The sequence below is a fragment of the Pristis pectinata genome, chromosome 2, assembly GCF_009764475.1.
Source record: "Pristis pectinata isolate sPriPec2 chromosome 2, sPriPec2.1.pri, whole genome shotgun sequence".
NCBI classification, from domain to species: Eukaryota; Metazoa; Chordata; class Chondrichthyes; order Rhinopristiformes; family Pristidae; genus Pristis; species Pristis pectinata.
In genome coordinates, this window is record NC_067406.1 from 142,866,874 (window position 1) to 142,888,737 (window position 21,864).

General features: G+C 47.4%; 1 protein-coding gene across 1 annotated transcript; it reads left to right on the forward strand.

Moving 5' to 3' along the window:
* The first annotated feature begins 6,353 nt into the window (after positions 1 to 6,353).
* Positions 6,354 to 20,601, forward strand: LOC127587500 (epigen-like). The gene is made up of 5 exons (XM_052045865.1): positions 6,354 to 6,449; positions 10,037 to 10,156; positions 14,981 to 15,110; positions 16,717 to 16,875; positions 19,191 to 20,601. The coding sequence occupies exons 1-5, from the start codon at positions 6,416 to 6,418 to the stop codon at positions 19,243 to 19,245; spliced, it is 498 nt and encodes a 165-aa protein (XP_051901825.1). The 5' UTR covers positions 6,354 to 6,415; the 3' UTR covers positions 19,246 to 20,601.
* Positions 20,602 to 21,864: the final 1,263 nt, after the last annotated feature.

Consider the following 21,864-nt stretch of genomic DNA (forward strand, 5'->3'; position numbering starts at 1 on the left):
AACTAATTAGAATAGTAATTAAATGCCCAACTAAACTAATCCCTTCTGCCTACACAATGTCCATACCCCTTCCCTTACCCCATTCTCTGCACAGACGTGCCTCTTAAACACCTCTATCGTATCTGCCTCCACCACCACCCCTGGCAGTGTGTTCCAGGCACCCACCTCTCTGTAAACAAAAAAAGAAACTTGCCCTGCATGTTTCCTTTGAACTTATTGCCTCTCACCTTAAATACGTGCCCTCTAGTATTAGATATTTCAACCCTGAAGGTAAAGATACCGGCTGTCTGTGCCTCTCATAATCTTATGACCTTCTGTCAGGTCTTGCCTCAGCCTCTGCCGCTCCAGGGAGAACAACCCATGTTTGTCCAACCCATGTGTGCATTTATGATCACGTGAACCTTGGGGGATGCTCATGGGTCCGAAGGCAGCCATATCTGACCCCAAAACACCACAAAAGGATCAGTGCGCATGGTGCGTAGAATGGAAGAGGAGCGGCGATGGGGCGGGACAGTGGGCAAGTCCCGAAGTACAGAAGGGGTTCGATGGGCCCAACGGCCTCCTGCCTGTGGAAGGATTTCTATTTCTATTGCACTTTATGCTACCTTGGGGAGCCCCAAAACCAATACAGTTCTTCATCCCACAGCACAGCACATTGGGCATGGTCACAGAAAGAGAGGCAGACAGCAGCACAGCAAGATCCCACAAGCAGCATGTTGATAACGATAGGATCATTTTTTTTAAAGTTACGTAGCCTGTAGGGTAACTATTTCCTCAGGAGGTGGGGAATAGCTCCTCATTTCTTTTCCTTCTCATTCTTGGGATAGGTGTTGTTTACATTTCAGAATTCCGTACTGTATCATTCAATAAAGGATTCTGGATGGAGGCTGCAGAAGAGGTGCCTGTGATAGAGCAACCACTGGCCTTTTGAAGGTTAAACTAATTGGTGTTTCTGAGGCTTGGTGGGACAAGGGTGCTGGAGAGGACCTCACAGAGACCAACGCTCCCTGGGGTTCTTGCTCTGTGTCATTTTAACAGGGGCTGCATTCTGATGGTCAGAGTCATACAGCTTGAAACAGCCTCTTTGGCCCAACTCGTCCATGTTGAGCTGGTCCCATCTGCCCACGTTTGGCCCACAGGCTACTGAATCCCCGAGATAAACCCCTTACTTAAAGAATACACCTCACTGAAATCTGGTCAGACCCAGGAATGGGACAACTTCTGGATCACAAACAAGATAAGATTTCTTTATCAGTCACATGTACATCAAAACACAGTGAAATGCATCTTCTGGGGGCAGCCCGCAAGTGTCGCCACGCTTCCGGCGCCAACATAAGATGCCCACAACTTCCTAACTCGTACATCTTTGGAATGTAGGAGGAAACCGGAGCACCAGGAGGAAGCCCACGCAGTCACGGGGAGAACGTACAAACTCCTTACAGACAGCGGTCGGAATTGAACCCGGGTTGCTGGTGCTGTAATAGTGTTACACTAACTGCTACACTACCATGACAGCAAAATCAAAGAGATTTTGGAACAAAAGTTGGGTAGATATTCACCCTCACTCCCTCATTTCCCTCACTGTAAACAGGTGATGGGACAGAGTTTGTAGTTGTACCCTGGTACTGAACTTTTCATTCCAAGGACTACCACAGTCATGCGCTCAGTGTCTGGACGTGACTGATCTTTGCCATCTTCGCAAGAGGCAACTAGTGGGTGGATATCAGATGCCAGCAAAAGCCACAGCCCAAGGATAATTTTTAAAACCTTGGAACATATGATGGCATGCAGCCAAATCGAAACCATCCACTTAATGTGCTGCAGTTACTCACCCAGGTACTTCCCAACCCCTCAGTCTCCGTGGACAGGGGCAGTAACTGCATGGGGAACACCACCACCTGCAAGTTCCCCTCCAAGTCACACACCTTCCTGCCTTGGAACTGAATCATCATTCCTTCATCCACTGCAGGGTCTAAATGGTGAAACTCCCTCCCCAACAGCACTGACGTTTGCTGGGTTTGTGGGTGTTTGCAAACACTAACTGTTCATCACAGAACCGCTGGCATTTCACAACTGGTTCCAGCCCACTACTGAACAGGTTTCATCGTGTTAGCTGTTGGTATAACAGATCATCTGGCACTGAACACTTCTTGGAAGAAGCAGTGAAAGGACTGTAAATTAGGAACATTTGTCAGTTAAATTAATCTTTAAATGATGCGGGGAAACTGCTGGGTTGCTTCCCTGAGGGGGTTTGTTGTTTAAGGGAATGACAGTAGAGCTGAATTTTGATAGCACCTTTCAGAGTCTCAGACACCCCCCCCCCCCCCCATAGCCAAGGAAACCCATTTTACTGCCAGCTCCCTGTAACAGCAGGGAGGTAATGAGTGGATGTTGCCTCAGGGGTAACTGAGGTGGGAGTGTAGGATGGGGTTGGTCCCTACCCTGCTCTCCCTAAAATAGGGGCATCATTTTAAGGGGGGGGGAGCTGTTGCTAATGGTATTGGGGAGGGTTTCAACTATCTTGGGACCTCAAAAGGGATTAAGGAAGGAGAGAAAGAAAGTGGAAAGAAGGTTAAAAAAGTAGAAAGTAAAATAGCAAAAACAAAGTGAAACAACAAAGGCGTCAAAGTCAAAGGCATGGACCAGTTGGGCCGAAGAGCCTGTTTCTGTGCTGTATGACTCCACAGAAAACTGTTACAGAATCACATGATTAAGCCGTTGTATCTGAATAAATCCACAAAATAAGTTGCACAAAAAATTCCTTTGAGACAGGAAAAGCCAACACGAAAATGTACTCATCTATGACTGAAAAATTAAAGAGAGTATTAAATCCAAGACAGAGGCTTATAAAACTGACGGAGCTAGCAGTAGACACAAGAGATTCTGTGGATGCTGGAACCTAGAGCAACACACACAGTACTGGAGGAACTCGGCAGGTCAGGCAGCACCTATGGAGAGAAGTAAACAGTCAACGGTTCGGGTCGAGACCCTTCGTCAGGACGCTCTGCATTCTTGACATTCTGCATTCTGTTATTGTTTTTCCCTTGTAGTATTTTGATGCACCAATGTGATGAAATGATCTGTATGAATGGCATGCAAAACAAAGTTTTTCACTGTACCTCGGTACGTGTGACGATAATAAACTCGTTCAGCAAAGGAGGACCAAGGAATTAATAAGGAAAAGAGAGATAAAACCTGGGAGTAGACTGGAGAGAAACATTGGGATGTAAAAGGGAAAAGGCCAGTGAGAGGAAGTGTGGGCCCCTGACAGAGACAGGAGAGTTCGGAATGGCAGTGGATTTAAACAATTACTTTGTGTCTGTCTTCATGGAAGAAAACACACAAAACCTGCCAGAATTAAATGTATAGAAGGAAGTATTGAAGGAACTAAGTATAGGTCAAAAAAAATTGTCCTAGAGGTGTTGGTGAGACCAAAAGTTGTTAAATCCCAAGGACCAGATGATTCACATCCAGAAACTTTGAGAGAGGTGACTGTAGTGGGTGCTCTGGTTACCAGCTTCCAAGCTACTATAGGTTCTGGAGTTGACCCTGTGGATTGTAGGGAAGCAAACTTGACTTTCTTATTTTAAAAAAAGGAAGAAGAGGGAAAACAGGAAACGACTGACCTGTTATCCTAACGTCAGTAGTAGGGAAGATGCTGGAATCTGTAGTGTAGTAGTAGAACACCCTGAAATGAATAACAGGATTGAGCATGGATCGATGAAAGGAAGATCATGTTTGACTAATCTACTGGAGTTCTTTGAGGATGTGACCAGTAGAATAGATAAGGGGGAAATAGTGAAGGTCTTTCATAAGGTTTTGCACAGGAAGCTGGTCAACAAGATTAGAGCACGTGGAACTGGGAGCGAGGTACTGACATGGATTGAGAATTGGTCATTCAACAGATATCAAAGAGTGGAAAGAAACAGATCTTTCTCAGGTTGGCAGCCGTGTCTAGTGGGGATCAGTGCTGGGGACCCCAGCTGTTCCTGATCTATATCTAAACGTCAAATTACCAAGTTTGTTGATGATACTAAACTAGGTGGTACCATGAGTGGGGGGGAGGGTGGAAAGAGGCTTCAAGGGGGTGTGGACAAGCTGACTAAGTGGGTGAGGATGAGGCAGGTGAAAGATAAAGTGGGAAATGTAAGGTCATCCACAAAGCTGCACAAAACTAAAGCCGAGTGTTTGTTAAATGGTGAGAGCCTGGGTAGTGTTGGTTCAAAGGGATTTGGGTGTGCTTCTACACCAGTCACCAAAAGCCAACATGTAGAAGCCATGAACGATTAAGAGAGTAAATGACTTGTTAGCCTTTATTTTGAGAGGAGTTGAAAACCAGAAAGTTTAATCTAATTGAGCCTTGGTGAGACTGTACCTGGAATATTGTGGACAGTGTTTATCTCCTCACCTAAAAAAGATAGACTTGGCATAGAAGGAGTACCACAGAGGGTCACCAGATTGGTTCCAGGGACGGTAGGTTTGTTGTACAAAGAAAGATTGAGACCTGTCACTGTGCTCTCTAGAGTTTAGAGGAATGAGAGGAGATCTCATCAATAACAGGCTGGAAGCAGGGTGAATGTTTCCCCAGCTGAGGAATCTGGGACAAGGGGTCACAGTCTCAGGATAAAGGGTCAGCCATTTAGGACTGAGATAAGGAGAATGTCTTCACTCAGAGGGTGGTGAATCTTTGGAACTCTCTCTCCAGTGGGGCTCTGACAGTTCATTTATGGCAGAGATTGGTAGATTTCTGGATATGAAAGGAATCAAGGGATGTGAGGACAGTGCGGGAAAGTGGAGCTGAGGCAAAAGATCTCGATGGAGACACGAGAGACTGCAGATGCAGGAATCTGGAGCAACACACAAAAAGCTGGAGGAACTCAGCAAGGTTCACCTGGCCTCGACTCGAAACGCCGACCGTCCACTCCCCCCCGCAGATGCTGCCTGTCCTGTTGAGTTCCTCCAGCATCTTGGGTGTTGCTCCCTGATCTCGATGAACAGACTGCTGTTTCTTACGTTCTTATGAAGCAAGGGGCTGGGTTGTTTAGGGTTCGGAGATTAAGGAGAGCTATTGTGGCTTGTTGCTGGCAATTGCCGTATGAATGGTTCCAATGTTACAGTCAACATGAAGGTTATTTTGTGGACACTTCTATTTACCCCACTTGGTACCTGTATTACCCCAGACCAGTCTATTTCACTCCCTGTACACTTGGACTGGTCCAGAATCATGCTGCCTGTGTCCTAAACCACTGTGTTTCTACTTATATTTAACAGCTTAGAATGATCGGGGACAAAGTACACAGGAACAGAAAAAGGCCATTCAGCCCCTTGAGGTTGTTCTACTGTTCAATCAAGCCATAGCTGATTTATATCTAACTCTAGTTACCAAGCTTACTTCCATTAGCAGCGACACCCTTGCCCAAAAAAATTCCATTGATGTCAGTGGTTAAAAGAGAAAATGTAGGAAAGACTCAGTGAGTCAGGCCGTGTCTGTCGAAGGAGAAACAGTGAACGTTTCAGGTCTGGCACCTTCATCAGAACTTAACGCCACTCAGGGTGGACAAGGAAAAGGAGATGGATGGAAATCCTATTGGAGAGCAGAAGGGAACCTCGTCAAAGTTTTCATTGAAGTGGCAGAATTTAACACTACATGAAAATCATTAAAACTGGTGATAGAAATCTGAGACAAAAACAGAAGCTTCTGGAAACAATCAGCAGGTCAGGCAGCATCTGTGGAGAGAGAAACAGCTAACACTTCAGGTGCAGGACCCTTCGTCAGAACTGACGAAAGGCTGACCAATATGTGACCTGATCCTGAAAGAGCTCAAACCTCAGGAGTCTTTATACGGCCAAGACCCAGAAGGCAGTCACAGGATTCTGATCCCTAATCTGCTGACACCAGAGATCTCCGGAAGGGACTGTCAAAAGCAACAGCTTTTACTGCTTCAGCAGAATTACAAGCTGGTGTGGTAAGTTGGTACAGGGGTTTGGTTTCTGCTCGTGGGACAATAGGCAACAGGAGATGGAACAGGGCTTGGTTCGAGTTGGGGCACAGGCAACTGTCAGCAGGAAATGCACTGAACAAATCTTTGCTCAGCCCACTTCCTTTGGTCCTTTGTGACTTTGCTTTGGGAGTTGCCCTGAATCTGGTGAAATGCACAAATGGATTACCTTGTATCGCCCATATGACAGATCCTGCCCCAGGGCAGTTGGGACTCTGTACAAGTTGCCGAGTCTGGACCTGCTGCCAAGCTCCCTAAGATCAGAATGTGGGCTGAGCTCCAGCTCCCTGACGTATTGGTGACTCACTGCTTTGAACAAGTTTAAGTACAGGTAGATCAGCTGGTCCGAACACAGCAACAAGGTGAGCAGCATTGTGCAGGTTGAGTGGCAGTGTGTGCACAGAGTCTGTTCGACAATGGAATCCGGGGCAAGTGTCTACATATTAAGCGGTAAGTCTCCTTGCAAATGCTTTAACCTCCTCTGTGGTTGTTTTACGTTAAACAGTAATCTGATTCCCAGCTCTCTGCCAGTGGTTGACGGAAGAAATAAGCAGTGTTGTCAACCGTGGAGCCCCATCTGATCTCAGGTTTAGGTGTGAGAAGTTGGCTGTGGTGTCAGTGTGGACGCTGACACAACGTGAAGCCTGCAGGGAAAGGTGATCCCAGAGCTACTGACTAAAAGAAGATGTAAAAACAGAAAGTGCCGAAAACGGTCAGCGGATCAGGTGGAAAGAGGGCCAGAGCCAGCGTTTGGTCTGCCTGACCTGCTGAGTGTTTCCAGCGTTTTCTGTTTTTGTTATAACTGGAAATAAATGTTGGTTCCTGGAGCAAAGCTCCAGTGCCAGAGTGAGGGGTTAAAGCCGGGGCTGACCTCCTCGGGGCAGGGAAGGTTAAGGGGAGATTTAATAGAAGCATTCAAGTTCAGGAAGGGTCCAGGCAGGATGCGTGAGAAACAAACGTTTCCAGTGACGGGGATGTGGGAGCAGACAACAGGGAGTGAAGGGGGTCGGCTGAAGAAGCAAGAGCTGGGTGGGGGAGATTCGGGGGGGGGACAATGCCTCTCTCAGTGAGTGGCTGTGATGTGGTGCAGAGAGCAGGTTCACAGGAACCTTCCAGAGGGAGTGGGGAAAATAACATTCAGGGCAGTGCGGAGAGAGCAGAGTTCGGGACTGGTGTCAGTTCTTCCAAGAACCAGCACTGGCTGCCCGTGCGAGCAGGTTGCAGGAATTTAATTAGAACATAGAACCGTAGAGCACAGGAACAGGCCCTTCGGCCCACAATGTTGTGCTAATTAAACTAGTAAATAAATGCCTAACTAAACTAATCCCTTCTGCCTACACAATGTTTATATCCCTCCATTCTCTGCACATCTCCTTTGAACTTAACCCTTTTACTTTAAATGCATGCCCTCCAGTATTAGACATTTCGACCCTGGGAAAAAGATACTGGCTGTCTACCCTATCTATGCCTCTCGTAATCTTATAAACCTCTATCAGGTCTCCCCTCAGCCTCAAGCTCGTCCAACCTCTCTTGATAGCTCATGCCCTCTAATCCGGGCAGCAGCCCTCGAATTCCTCGCTTGTGTTCAACATATTGACAGATTCTGCACATTCACAGCACAAGGGTGCTCACAGTACTGAGGGGGGGTCACACTGTGGGAGGGGCAGCACTGAGGCAGTGTCACACTGTGGGAGGGGCAGTACTGAGGGAGGGTCACACTGTGGGAGGGGCAGTACTGAGGGAGGGTCACACTGTGGGAGGGGTAGTACTGAGGGAGTGTCACACTGTGGGAGGGGTAGTACTGAGGGAGGTTCACACTGTAGGAGGGGCAGTACTGAGGGAGGGTCACACTGTGGGAGGGGTAGTACTGAGGGAGGGTCACACTGTGGGAGGGGCAGTACTGAGGGAGGGTCACACTGTGGGAGGGGCAGTACTGACCCTCAGGGGATCGCATGTGTTGTGGACGGTACAAACGCGATTCTTATTTGAAGTGTTGCGTGTCGTGTTAAGGGGTGTAGCGTCGCGTGTGTGTTTCGTTAGTATTAGTTTGCATTCTCCACTGTAGTATGTCGTTGCGTAGTTTCTTCTTTTCTGTATTAGATGTCGTGTATTGACACTGGTCGTCTTTTTGTAGTGCTTTTAGCGAATAAATGTTTATATAATAAAAAAAAGGGGCAGTACTGAGGGAGGGTCACACTGTGGGAGGGGCAGTACTGAGGGAGAGTCACACTGTGGGAGGGGCAGTACTGAGGGAGAGTCACACTGTGGGAGGGGCCGTACTGAGGGAGGGTCACACTGTGGGAGGGGTAGTACTGAGGGAGGGTCATACTGTGGGAGGGGTAGTACTGAGGGAGGGTCACACTGTCGGAGCTATTACCTTTTGAATGAAACATTGAGGTGATCTGTTCTGCTCTCTCTTGGATAAACAGTCCCATAGAACTATTTTGAAGAAAGGAAGATGTCCTGAGCCCAGTTTCTAACCTGCAACCAACGCCTCTGAAACCAATGATTCGTTCTTTATCCACTTGTTTGTGGTCATTCTTACTTTGGGGAATGAGGCTGAATGTGCGGGAGATGGGACTTAAAGCTACGTCTCTCAAACCATGAGTGCTACACAATCTGCCTCAACCTGCACACATAACAGACCGGGGTTGGTGCCCCTAACCTGCTGTGTGACGGGATTGGGCGATCAGGCCCCACTTGTGCTCAACTCCCAGAACCCCTTGCTTCTGTTGTCCACTCTCCAAGGCAAGAACGGACAACATCAACTTGTGTTCATGTGGCACATTAAGAGAGAGAGAGAGAGAGCAGGAGGTTCAGTGAGAATACTCCAGAGTTTAATCTGCTCAGTCATGGAAGGGGAAGCACGAGTGCAGATCTTGGAAATTTTTGTGGAAGTCCATCTGTCCCCTCTGCTCCATGCTGGGTTCCTGGTCCACAGGAACTCCTCCCTCTTCACCTCCCTCATCACCATCTTCCCCCCCTCCCCATCACCATCTCCCCCCCTCCCCATCACCATCTCCCCCCCTCCCCATCACCATCTCCCCCCTCCCCATCACCATCACCATCACCATCTCCCCTCCTCCCCATCACCATCTCCCCTCCCCATCACCATCCCCCCTCCTCCCCATCACCATCTCCCCCTCCCCATCACCATCTCCCCCCTCCCCATCACCATCACCATCTCCCCTCCTCCCCATCACCATCACCATCTCCCCTCCCCATCACCATCTCCCCTCCCCATCACCATCCCCCCTCCCCATCACCATCTCCCCTCCCCATCACCATCTCCCCCCCTCCCCATCACCATCTCCCCCCCTCCCCATCACCATCCCCCCCCTCCCCCATCACCATCCCCCCCCTCCCCCATCACCATCCCCCCCCTCCCCCATCACCATCTCCATTTCTCTCTTGTGCGTTTTTCCAGCTTTGCCTTAATCCGGCCTCGGCTACACATGCCACCCTCTCCCACTCGCTGAGGAGACAGGTTTCTTCTGAATTCCCCCATTAGTGCCTCTTCTATTATTAATGTCCATAGTTCTTGGAATGAGGTTGGAGGACTTGAAGGAGATGGGAAGGAATGAGATCAGTGAGGAATTTAAACACATGGATGAGAATTTTGAGGCATTGCTGGATTGGGAGCTGGTGTGTCAGTGGGGTTGGGAGCATGGGGTCAGGGGACAAGGAGTGGGGGGGGGCGAGGGCTCAAGTGGTGAGAGATGAACGGAATGGACCAATCAACAACGAAATGCTGGGCCAGCTGAGGTTGATGGGAAGTTTGAGGAGAGCCTAGCCAGGAGGTTTTTGGAATCGGCAGCCTGCCCACCAGCACTGTCCTGATACCTGTGTAGTGTTAACACAGTCCCAGTGCCCATGTGGATCTAACGCAATCCCGGTGTGGATATAACACAGTTCCAATGCCAATGGGATATAACACAGCCCTGCTGTGGATCTAACACTGTCCTGGGGTCTGTGCAGATCTAACACACACCCAGTGCCCTCGCCACTAAACACGGCCTTTCTGTTTTCTCTGGCAGTTCTGGCTCTGGCTGTGGCTGTGAGTGAATCAACAACATCCGTCTCTGAAACTCTCCCGAACTCCATCGTATCAGAAAACAAATCGAGTGGCCAGGAATCAACAGCTCCAACACTCCGAGGTAAGGGCATGTGGGTGATGCGACATTCCTGAACTGGCCACAGTCTGCCGTAGTGGAAGCTGGCTGCAGAGAATCCATAGTAGTTGCCCTCAGAGGGCTGTCCTCAGAGGTCACACCTCAGCCTCGGTATAAGAGGACCTCTGGCACCCAGCAGCAGTGATCTCCAACAGGTTGGGTGAACAGCCAATCACACTGAAGAATTTTCACTGACAGGAAGCAAGAAGCAAGATTTTAATTAACTTTTTAACTTTACAGATTGCAAAATAAAGATTGAAAGCACTGCATATGACTGTGTGAGAAGCTGATAGATCCACAGAGTTAGATAGAACAGAAGCAGGCCCTTCAACCTATCTGGTCCATGCCGACCAAGAGGCCTATCCCATTTGCTGGCATTTCAGAATCAGAACCAGAATCAGGTTTATTATCACTGACTTATATGTCGTGAAATGTGCTGTTTTGCAGCAGCAGTACAGTGCAAAGACATGAAATTACTATAAATTATAAAATAAGAAATAAATAGTGCAAAAAAAAGGAATAACGAGGTAATGTTCATGGATTCATGGACCGTTCAGGAATCTGACGGCAGAGGGGAAGAAGCTGTTCCTGAATCATTGAGTGTGGGTTTTCAGGCTCCTGTACCTCCTCCCCGATGGTAGTAACGAGAAGAGGGCATGTCCCGGATGCTGAGGGTCCTTAGTGATGGATGCTGCCTCCTTGAGGCACTGCTTCTTGAAGATGGTGGGGAGGGTTGTGCCCATGATGGAGCTGGCTGAGTCTACAACCCTCTGCAACCTCTTGCGATCCTGCGCATTGGAGCCTCCGTACCAGGCGGTGATGCAACCAGTCAGAATGCTCTCCACCGTACATCCGTAGAAATTTGCAAGAGTCTTTAGTGACATACCAAATGTCCTCAAACTCCTAATGAAGTAGAGCCACTGGCGTGCCTTCTTCATGATTGCATCAATGTGTTGGGCTGTATTCCTCTAAGCTTTTCCGATCCATGTACCTGTCCAAATACCTTTTCAACATTGTAATTTTACCCACTTGTACCAATTCCTCTGGCAGCTCGTTCCATGTACTCACCACACATTGTGTGGAAAAGGGGGGCCCTGAGGTCACTGATGAAGCCAAAAGCTGGAGGGGAATCGAAGCCCAAAGCAACTGAAGATGGGATTCCCAACAGGCTGCCTTCTGTTGGTTAAAGGAGTGAGTCATTATCACAAAGTCCATGTCAATGCTGCACTGGTGTATAAGTCACCTGGGGAGTTCAATTTTAGGAAAATCCTTCCTCTGGGTTAAAAAGCATATAGATTTTTCCTTTTATCGAAAAATAATAAAAAGAAGAAAAAAGAAGCTTTGAAATCCTATTTATTCCATAAATAATGTGTTATGGAGTCCTAGAGTCATACAGCAGGGAAACAGGCCCTTCGGCCCAACTTGTCCATGCTGGCCAAGGTGCCAGTCTACATTAGTCCCATCTGCCTGCATTTGGCCCATCTCCCTCTAAACCTTTCCTATCCCTGGACCTGTCCAAGTGTCTTTTAAACAGTGTAATTGTACCCGCCTCTACCACTCCCTCTGGCAGCACGTTCCACAGACCCACCACCTTCTCCGTGACCTTTTGTCTTCCTGTTCTCTTGCCAGCATCATAACTATGAGATGGATTTCTGTAGTGCTTACAAACAACCCATCACAGGATGAACGGTCTGTGGTACCGCTGTCGGAGGAGATGTTAGGACAAGGCTAGTTCGAGAGAGAGTTGTGAACGAGCAGGGAGGGGTTGAGGGCACGGTAGAGTTAGGGATAGGATTTCAGTGTACAGGAGCCTGGAGTTACTCAGAATGGATCAGTGGACATCAGAGACGATTTAATCGCCCAGAAATGGATGAGCACAGATATCCCAAAGGGTTTTCAGGCTGGAGGACTTCAGAGAGAGTGAGGGGCAAGACTCAGAAGGGATATGGGAAAGGAACGAGAATTCCCTCCCTCAACATCTCCCTCTTCCTTTGAAAGATCTTTTTGACCAATGTAGCAGTTGATTTATAATTAATTCCAGGGTATAGTATGACACTAGTTTAGTTATTTCAAATTGGAGTAATGTCCGAATCAGAGAGGTGTTCCCTGTGCACCCGCTGCCATGCTCCCTCTTGGGGATGGATCCCAGGTCTGAGAGGTGTTATTGGAAAAGCTTTAATGCTTTGTTGATGGTGGAAAGGCTTTGGGGTGTGAGGAGGTCAGTCACTCGCCACAGGATACCCCCGACTCTGACCTGCTCCTGAAGCCGTGGGATATGTGTGGCTGGTCCATTTTCTTTTTGGTCAGTGGTGACCCCCAGGATATTGAAGGTGGAAGTCTTGCTGACGGTAATGCCAGTGAACGTTAAGGTCACTGGTTACTGCCTGACACTTGTGCAAGTGCCACCGGTCACTGCTCAGCCCAGGCCCGTGAGGTTTCGAGGCCTTGCCTCGTACAGCCATGGGCTGCTTCATCATGTGAACATCCTGTAAACATCAGCTCTGGCCTTACGATGAAGGGAACGTCATTGATGTCGTGGGGCTGGGATCATTGCCTCCAACCACAAATATTTTCCTTTGTGTGAGGTGTGACTGCAACAATTGGAGTGTTTTTCCCTTGGCACCCATTGCCTTCAGTTCTACCAGGGCTCCTTGTTGTCAAAGTTGGTCAAAAGCCATCTTGATGTCAAGGACAGTTGCTCCCGCCTCAGCCCTGGAAACCTGCTCCAGATTTGGTTCAAGGTCGAGCTGAGTGCCCCTGGCAGTATACCACTGACTACCTGGAACGTGCCTTCACCTGGTTGAGTAAGTGAGTGGGAGTATTTATTTTAAGATTGCGAGAAATAATTGTCTTGACTGATTACTTCAAGTCCAATGCCAGACTGGGAAGCTGAATGTGTTCAGAGTCGGGTTACACTTTGTGATGCAGGGCCAAGGAACTGAATGATGGAGAGAATAAAACAGTGCCTGGTGAGCTGAAATCTCCAGTGCGTTGGCCGCCTGTCCAAACTTTGCCTTTGCAGTTATTCAGCAAATCTCACAGACGTTGGAACTACTTGCCCTGGATCTGAACCCAGAGTGATTAGAATTTATGATTACAGTTGCGTGTTGCATGACACACGTGACAAGCTGCTGGGGAAGATGTTGTAACATACATCATGCTTCAGGAATTCTCCAGAACTTTAATTGTAGCCACTGCTGTCAGAATGAGTTGGGCAGAGGTGCAGTTGCTTCACCACATAATGTTCCCTAAAGAGGAAGGACTTCAGAGTAAAGGGGCTGACATTTGGTCAGGAAGTTTTGGGTCCATGCTCCCCGATCTTTTGTCCATTTACTTCCAAAATTTTGCAACTTACATGTCAAAGATTCATAGAGTCATAGAGCAACACAGCACGGATACAGGCCCTTCGGCCCAACCAGTCCATGCTGATCACAGTGCCCACCTAGCTAGTCCCAATTTCCTGCACTTGGCCCATATCCCTCTAAACGCCACCCTCCATCTCTGCCTCCTCTGAGTGTGTGTGTTCAGGTATCTAAAAAAAAAGTAGACCATCCTGACTCGCAAATGTATCGCTGTTCCTGCATTGTCACTGGGTCAAAAATTTGGAACTCCCTCCCCAACAACACTGAGAGAGCACCTTCCCTACACGGACTGCAATGGTTCAAGAAGGCAGCACAGCACCACCTTCCCAAGGGTGACTAAGGATGGGTAACACATGCTAAGCCTGTTGGTGATGCCTACGTTGTGAAATGTGGATAGATTTATAGGATATGATACTGCTGGAGTGTAGGGAATAAGTGGGCAATATGCACACAGAAAGCTCCCTCAAGCATGAAGTCATAGAGTTATACAGCACAGAGGCAGACCCTTCAGCCCAACTTGTCCGTGCTGACCAAGATGCCTATTACCCTAATTCCATTTGCTGGCATTTGTGCCATGTCACACTAAACCTTTCCTACCCGTGGACCTGTCCAAATGTCCTTTAAACATTTTAACTGTACCCACCTCTATCACTTCCTCTGGCAGCTCGTCCACACACCTACTTCCCTCTGTGGAAAAACTTACCCCTCGGGGTCCCCTTTAAATTTTTCCTCTCTCACCTTAAACCTGTGCCCTCTAGTTTTGGTCTCCCCTACCCTGGGGAAAAGACTGTAACAATCTACCCTATCGATCCCCCTCATGATTTTATAAACCTCTGTAAGGGCACCCCTCAGCCTCCAACACTCCAGGGAAAACAGTCCAAGTGTCTCCTTATAACTCAAGCCCTCCAGTCCCGGCAACATTCCTGTGAATCCTTTCTGTGCCTTCCCTGTTTAATCACACCTTCCTATAGTGTGGCGAGCAGCAAGGCCAGATGATCTACTGCTGTGATATTGGTCAGGAAGACAAGGCAGAATACCTCTTCCCTTCAAAATAGCACCATTGCCTCTCTTTTGCCCGCATAAAATGGCAGACGTGAACCCAGTTTAATGTCTCATCTAAAAGGCAGCACCTGAGACAATATCTCAATATTGCAGTATCTCAACTCTCTGGGGTAGAATCAGTGCAGAGAAGATTAAGGGGAGATTTAATCTGTTCAAAACTAAGAAAGGTTTTGATAGAGAACAGGGACGGGAGGGTCATTGACCAGGGGGACACTAATTTAAGGCTTGATGGGCTGGTTAGTCTTTTTCTGTGCTGTATGATGGAACATAATCTCTGAGGATCATGAGATGGCATCAAACCTTCCTCTTAAAGCTGAGGTTCAGTGGAAGTGGCGTCTGCAAAAATGTATCTGATGCTGTAACCTGATTTTTCTTCACTTGACAGGAAATTCCAGTCAATTCATGGCTCTGAATTCAAAACAAAACTGTCACCAAAGTGAGCAAGATTATTGTATGAATGGCATTTGCCAATACCATGAAAGTCAGGACCAGGTCACCAAACATCGCATCTGCATGTAAGTCATTTTCCTTTAAAATGTTTGGAACTGGCGTCCTATAAGATGAGGGAGTCGATCATTTTCAGTGTTCATGATGTGGTCTCCTCTACACTAGAGAAACCAAAGGGGATTGGGTGAGTGCTTTGTGAAGCACCGCTGTTCTGTCTGTCTCTCTCCTGTCACTGTGGTTCTCCATCCCACTCCCTCTCTGATCTCTCAGCCTTTGACCTTCTGCACTGTTCGAGCAAAGTTCAACACAAGCTTGACGAACTGAATATCATTTTCTCTCTGGGCAAGTTATGAATCTCAGGACCCAGCAATGAATGCAACAATTTCTGATAATCAGCCATTCCAGAGCTCACATTGACTGCATTCAGTATTTTTCCTCTCCCAATCCTCTCCTTTCACACCTCCTGTGCTCTTTAACACCCTCTCTCAGCCAGCACCACCATCAATGGTGTCATTCAGATTCTCCTGGTCTTCACCAGGAGACCTGTCCCACCCTTTTCCCCCCACCCCTTTATAATTTCTAACCCTTCTAATTCTAGCTTGTTCCAGTTTCAATGAAAGGTCTTCAACCTGAAACGTCAACTCTCTTCCTCTCCCTACAGCAGCTTTTTTTGCTTTTTGGCTATTAACTCTCTGGAAATGACCTGCACTCTTTTGGAATTAACGGTTAATTTACCAGGGGTTTAAAATAATTTATTGAACAAACAAACAAAAATTCTGTTTGACAGAGAGTAGAGGAATACCCAGTCAGGCAACACAGAGTCTGTTTGCTTCCAACCAGCTGTGAGGGGGAAGGAGGCTTTAAGGATGGACATGCAGGCGGACCAATGGCAGGAGTGGGGGGTGGGACAGATGGAGATGGAAGTTCATGTGAAGAGGTCACGTGATGAACCTCAGAAATGGGCCAATTTTGAATGGCTGCTGATGTCTTGACGTGTGATAATCAGGAGGTTAATGCTTATACTGGAACCAGATTGAGATCAGTGCCCCTGGGATTACAGGTGGATGTTTAACTTGAACCTGATGCACATGGTGGGACCTCCATACACTGGGGTGCTTCACCAGTTTTCATGGAGTAATGGACAGTGAAATCAGTGTTTCCTGGAGCCACAAATCATCACCACAGGGAATGGAGGGACATTAACCACGTGCAGGCAGATGGGATTAGTTTGAATCATCATCACGGTCGGCACAGACATGGTGGGCTGAAGGGCCTGTTCCTATGGGAATGTTTGGATGTTTGGAACTGGCGTCCTATAAGATGAGGGAGTTTATCCTTTTTGGTGTTCATGATGTGGTCTCCTCTACACTGGAGAAACCAAAGGGGATTGGGTGAGTGCTTTGTGAAGCACCTCTGTTCTGTCTGTCCCTGAGTTTCTCTCTCCTGTCACTGTGGCTCTCCATCCCCCTCCCTCTCTGATCTACTGCTCTATATTCTAAGTTCTAGTTAACATTTCAGAGGAGGAGAGCAGGGGAATTATTTATGTCTTGAGTTATTGGTGTTACTTAATTTTTTCATTTGGTATTACCTGCAAAACAAAATGAACTATTTACAGAGATCAGGCTTTGGATTTTAGACTGAAGGGTGTAATCTTTTATGGGATTTTCTCACCAGTTGTCACCAAGGATATACGGGAACAAGGTGCCAACATGTGCTGTTAACATCTCAAGGAGTTGAAAAGTCGGAACGCTTTCTGAACATCGCGGTCGGGATTGGGATCGGATTACTACTGAGTGGGCTTGCCGTCCTGTTCTATTACTGCTGCCGAAAGAGGTAAATCCAGAGGTGGAATAAATCTCAGGATAAAGGAGCTATAAAACTCTGGGTAGGGCACATCTGGAGTATTGCATTCAATTCTGATCACCCCATTACAGGAAGGATGTGGAGGCTTTGGCAAGGGTGCAGAAGAGGTTCACCAGGATGCTGCCTGGATTAGAGGGCATGTGCTATAAGGAGAGGTTGGACACACTTGGGTTGTTTTCTCTGGAGCGTTGGAGGCTGAGGGGAGAAGTTTATAAGATTCATTGGAGGCATAGATAAACAGCCGGTATCTTTTCCCCAGGATTGAAATGTCTAATACTAGAGGACATGCATTTTAGGTGGGAGGGGGTAATTTCAAAGATGTGAGTGGCATGTTTTTTACACAAAGTGGGTGCCTGGAATGTGGTGCCAGGGGTGGGGGTGGAGGCAGGTACGATAGAGGTGTTTAAGAGGCTCTTAGATAGGCTCATGGATGTGCAGAGAATGGAGGGATACGGACATGGTGCAGGCAGAAGGGATTAGTTTAGTTTAGGCATTTAATTACTAGTTTAATTAGTTCAGCACAACATCGTAGGCTGAAAGCCCTGTTCCTGTTCTATGTTTTTAAAAAACCTGTGCTTGAAATGACCTCGAACCTCCCAAAGGGATTTCACATCCAATTAGATACCTTCTGAGAAGTAACCACCAATGCCACACAAAAGGAACATTGCAACCTCAGTATGATCACAGCCACGTTATAATCCATACAACTGGAAAATGGTGGAAGGAAGGTCCAAAGAACTGCAGATGCTGGAAATCTGAAATAAAACAGAAAATGCTGGAAACACTCAGCAGGTCAGACGGTGCCTGTTAATGGGTTCCAGCATTTTTACTTTGGTGTCAGGTCTCAGCAACAGCTTCGACCTGCATTTCACAGCTTCATTTATTTGTATTCTCTCTCTCTCTCTCTCTCTCTCTAATTGCCCTCAGTAATCCATTAACCAGGCAGCTCCTTAAACCTAGGGATTACTCCAGCCACAACCGATCCAAGATATTCCTTGGACCTTCCTGGCCTCCAGCTTCTCTTGATTTAGAACTCACTTGCATTCCCCCTTTCCCATTCTGGTGAAAGGCCACTGACTTGAAACGTTAACTCTGCCTCATTCTCCACAGACGCTGCCTGACCTGCTGCGTGTTTCCCGCATTTTCTGTTCTTTCTACTCAATCCCACTTTCCGAAGACAGGGATCCCCAGCCGGAGGAATAAACAGAATTAATGTTTATGGTTTATGATCTTTCACCAGAATAGTTCTGTTTCTCCCTCCACACGCACTGCCTGGGTTGTCGAGGGTTTCCAGTATTTCCTGGGTTTATTTCAGGATCCAAGCCTCTGCTGTGTTCTGAGTTTTGACGAGACTGATACTGGTTAGATAACACTGACGCAGGGCACGGGGAGAACCTTCTTCTCTTCTTTGGAATAGTACAGTGCAAATTTCACGTCATATGTCAGTGATTATAAATCTGATTCTGATTCTTTGGCACCCATCTGAGAGCAGAGATGGGGAGATCCCTGAGTTCTACTGCCGATGGCCGTGCCTTCAGCTCTGAGATCCCTTTCCCAAATCTTCTTTGAGATGTTCCTTAAAATAAAACCTCTGGATATCTTGAGTATTTCCTCTTGCATAGTTTGGCCAATAAACACTCCTGAAAAGCAAGCTGAAATGTTTCCACTAAGAGAAAGGCACGACAAATTCACAGTGTGAGAGTTGTTTTATTCACCTGTTCAACAAACTGAATGTTGATCGGGAGGACTCAGCAGGCAAGCGTTCATTACCTCTCTTGGGTGGGGCAAACCTTTGTCTTTTACTCACCTCTAGTTGAAGGGTGGACAGACAATTGTTAAAAATGGTCACATTAGCTCAGGAGAGACAGTTGCAGGGACGGGAGGTGGGATGGGAGGTCTGGGAAAAGTTCTGTTGCAGTTGAGACACCAGCTGAAAGAAAAGAATCAGGTTTATTATCACTGACATATGTTGTGAAATGTGTTTTTTTGCGACAGCAGTACAGTGCAGGACATAAAGAATTTGGTGTATGTCTGAGGTTTTAGACAGGCAGTGAGATGGGTGATTTGTTTTTGGCAGTGCCTTGGCACTTGCAAAGAGCTGGCCTGGACACAATCTCTATTCGTGTGAGGTAGATTTCTTTCTTTTTCAATCTTTTTATTAATTTTCAAATTAATACAGAATAAAACATATAACATCAGTAATTATACACGTAATAAATCTACCTCACCTTATACACATGAGGTAGATTTCTAAATGTTCTAACAGCAATTGTGTTTGTTCCTAGGTGCCAGAAATCTAATACGATGTACAGCACATGCTCGAGACAGGCAAGAGTTTGACCTGCTGTGTGACTCAGGCTGCTGACCTTGATCCCATGGTCTGATAGTGATCAGCTCACCCACTGGTGGAACCAACGTGCCCAGAACAGAAGTGAACTCTGCAATCACGCATTACACTTAGACAGGACTATGGAAGAGTGTAACTCATTACTGATCATGTGCTATGGCACAGGGGCTTTCTAATTCAGCCCTGCAAAGTCTTATAAGCTAATACGTAAAGATGTGTTCAACTGATACATTCTGTGCTCAATCAATGAACGTATTGGTGGACCCATGTGTTTACGATCCAGATCAATGATTTGGGGAGGGGACCAAATGTCATATTTCCAAGTTAGATGATGCTACAACACTCGGTGGGATTGTGAGGAGGGAGGAGGGTGTAGAGGCTTCAAGAGGAAATGCACAAGCTGAGTGAGTGGGGAAGAATCTGGCAGATGGAATATAATGTGGAGGGCGGTGAAATGATCCACCTTGTTGCATGTAACACAAAAGTGGAATATTTTTTAAATGGGAGAGATTACGAAATGTTGCAGTTCAAAGGGAGCTGGGTGTCCTTGTGCACAAGTCACTGGAACCCAACACACAAGCGATTAGGAAGGCAAATGGTGTAATGGCCAGTATTATGAGAGAATTTGAACACAAGAGTGAAGATGTCTTGATGAATTACTGGGGCCCTTGGTGTGACTGCACCTGTTGATTACTTCAGCCATTTCTGGAGTATTGTGTCCAGTCCTGGGGACCACAGTTAGGGAAGATGTGAAGGCTTTGGAGAGGGAGCAGCAGAGACTCAGCAAAATTATTCCAGGGATCAGGGCCTTCGGTCCTATGGATAGACTGGAGAAACCAGAGTTGTTCTCCTTGGAACAGAGGAGGTTGTGAAAGGAGCCAATAGTATTTAAAATCATGCAGGGTACAGACAGAGAGAGACTGTTCCCATCAGTGGAGGATGAAGAGGGACATAGAATGAAGGTGCTTGGCCAAGAACCAAAAGTGACAAAGAGGGAACACTTTTTTACACAGCAAGAGTTTGGGGGTCTGGAACACATGTGGGTGGGGGGGAGTAGTGGAGGGGGATTCAGTTGTAGTATCAAAAGGGAGCTGGATTAGTATCTGAATAGAGGAATGAGCAGGGCTGTGGGGAGAGGGTGCGGGAGTGGGATTGGCTGGATTGCTCGTACATGGAGCCAGTAAGGAGCCAAGGGTCCTGCTGGTCTCTTCTGGTGCTGTGGCCATCCCGTGATTCTGTGCAATTATTGTCCGTAATAGCTTTGAAAGTATGCATTGTAAGCTGAAAAACAAATATTATACATTGTCAGTATTTATTTGGTAATGCAAATAAATTATTTTTTATCCTAATGTGTAATGTTTAAGTGAACCAGTGAAAATTAGGGGCCCTTGTATTTCTAGAGCACCTAACACATTCTCCAGACCTCCTGAGGAAGGACTTTGACCAATGAAGGACTTGGTGAAATCTAGCCACTGCTGTAATGTAAGAATGCACAGCAAGCTCCCACCAACAGTTAAGACTACACAATCTGGGATATTTTTACCAATGGAAAACAAGTAAAACTGCAGACCCTGGAATCTGAAACAAAACCAGAAATGCCGGAAGAACTCAACCAGTCAAGCAGCATCTGTGGAGAGATAAACCAGTTAATGCTTTGGGTGAGGGACCTTTCTCCAAACTGGCGGGCGTGGGGGGAGGGGGGGAGTGAAGGGGTTACAGTTTCCAAAGCAGAGCTGGGGCGAGGAGTGAGGTGTACGACAAAAGGCCACATGGAGATGGGTTAAGGGCCATGTCGTGGGACATGGAGGGAAGGGTGGGGACAGGAGAGCGGACCAAGAGCACAAGAACACATCAACTTAAGAACACAAGATCAGGTGATGAGGACCATGGGCACTGACCGTTAGCGAGAAATGGGTGAGAAAAGCAGGATAATGGGAAATGACGAGAGAACGGGTCACCTGATGTTGGAGAACTCAAGGTTCATTCCAGTAGGTTGCAAAGTGGCCAGACGGAAGATAAGAAGTTGTTGTTCTAATTCACGTCGGGTCTCCCCGGCAGCGGAGGAGACCACAGATGGACAGGTGAGATTGTGAATTAAAGTGGAAGGCAATAAGTAGCCCTAGATCTCCGCAGCGGACTGAGAGCAGGCTCCACAAAGCGACTGCTCCATCTGCCTTTGGTTTCTCTGAGTGTGGAGGAGACCACAGTGTGAGCACCCATTGCAGTTCACTAGACCAGAAGGAGTGTAAGTGAACCGCTGCCTCACCTGGAGACACAGTCTGTCTCCCTGGGTGGTGAGAAGGGAAGAGGTGATCGGACAGCTTGTCATCTCCTCCAGTTGCATGGGAAGGTTCTGTGGGACGTGGAGGGAAGGGTGGGGACAGGAGAGCGGACCAAGAGCACAAGAACACGTCAACTTCAGAGCACAAGAAAATGGGAGCAGGAGTAGGCCACTTGACCCCTCAAGCCTGCCCCGCCGTTCACTACGATCGTGGCTGATCTACGCTGGCCTCAACTCCACCTCTGTGCCGGTTCCCCATAACCCTCGATTCCTCGATCTTTCAAACGTACCTCCATCCACGGAGTCACGAGGTGAGAGGCCACTACGAAAT

Excerpts from the sequence above, each read along its gene's own strand:
- LOC127587500 (XM_052045865.1), top strand. The coding sequence starts at position 6,416 with ATGGAATCCGGGGCAAGTGTCTACATATTAAGCG. Across the intron at positions 6,450-10,036 it reads AAGTGTCTACATATTAAGCG|TTCTGGCTCTGGCTGTGGCT; the intron begins GTAAGTCTCCTT and ends TTTCTCTGGCAG. Across the intron at positions 16,876-19,190 it reads TATTACTGCTGCCGAAAGAG|GTGCCAGAAATCTAATACGA; the intron begins GTAAATCCAGAG and ends GTTTGTTCCTAG.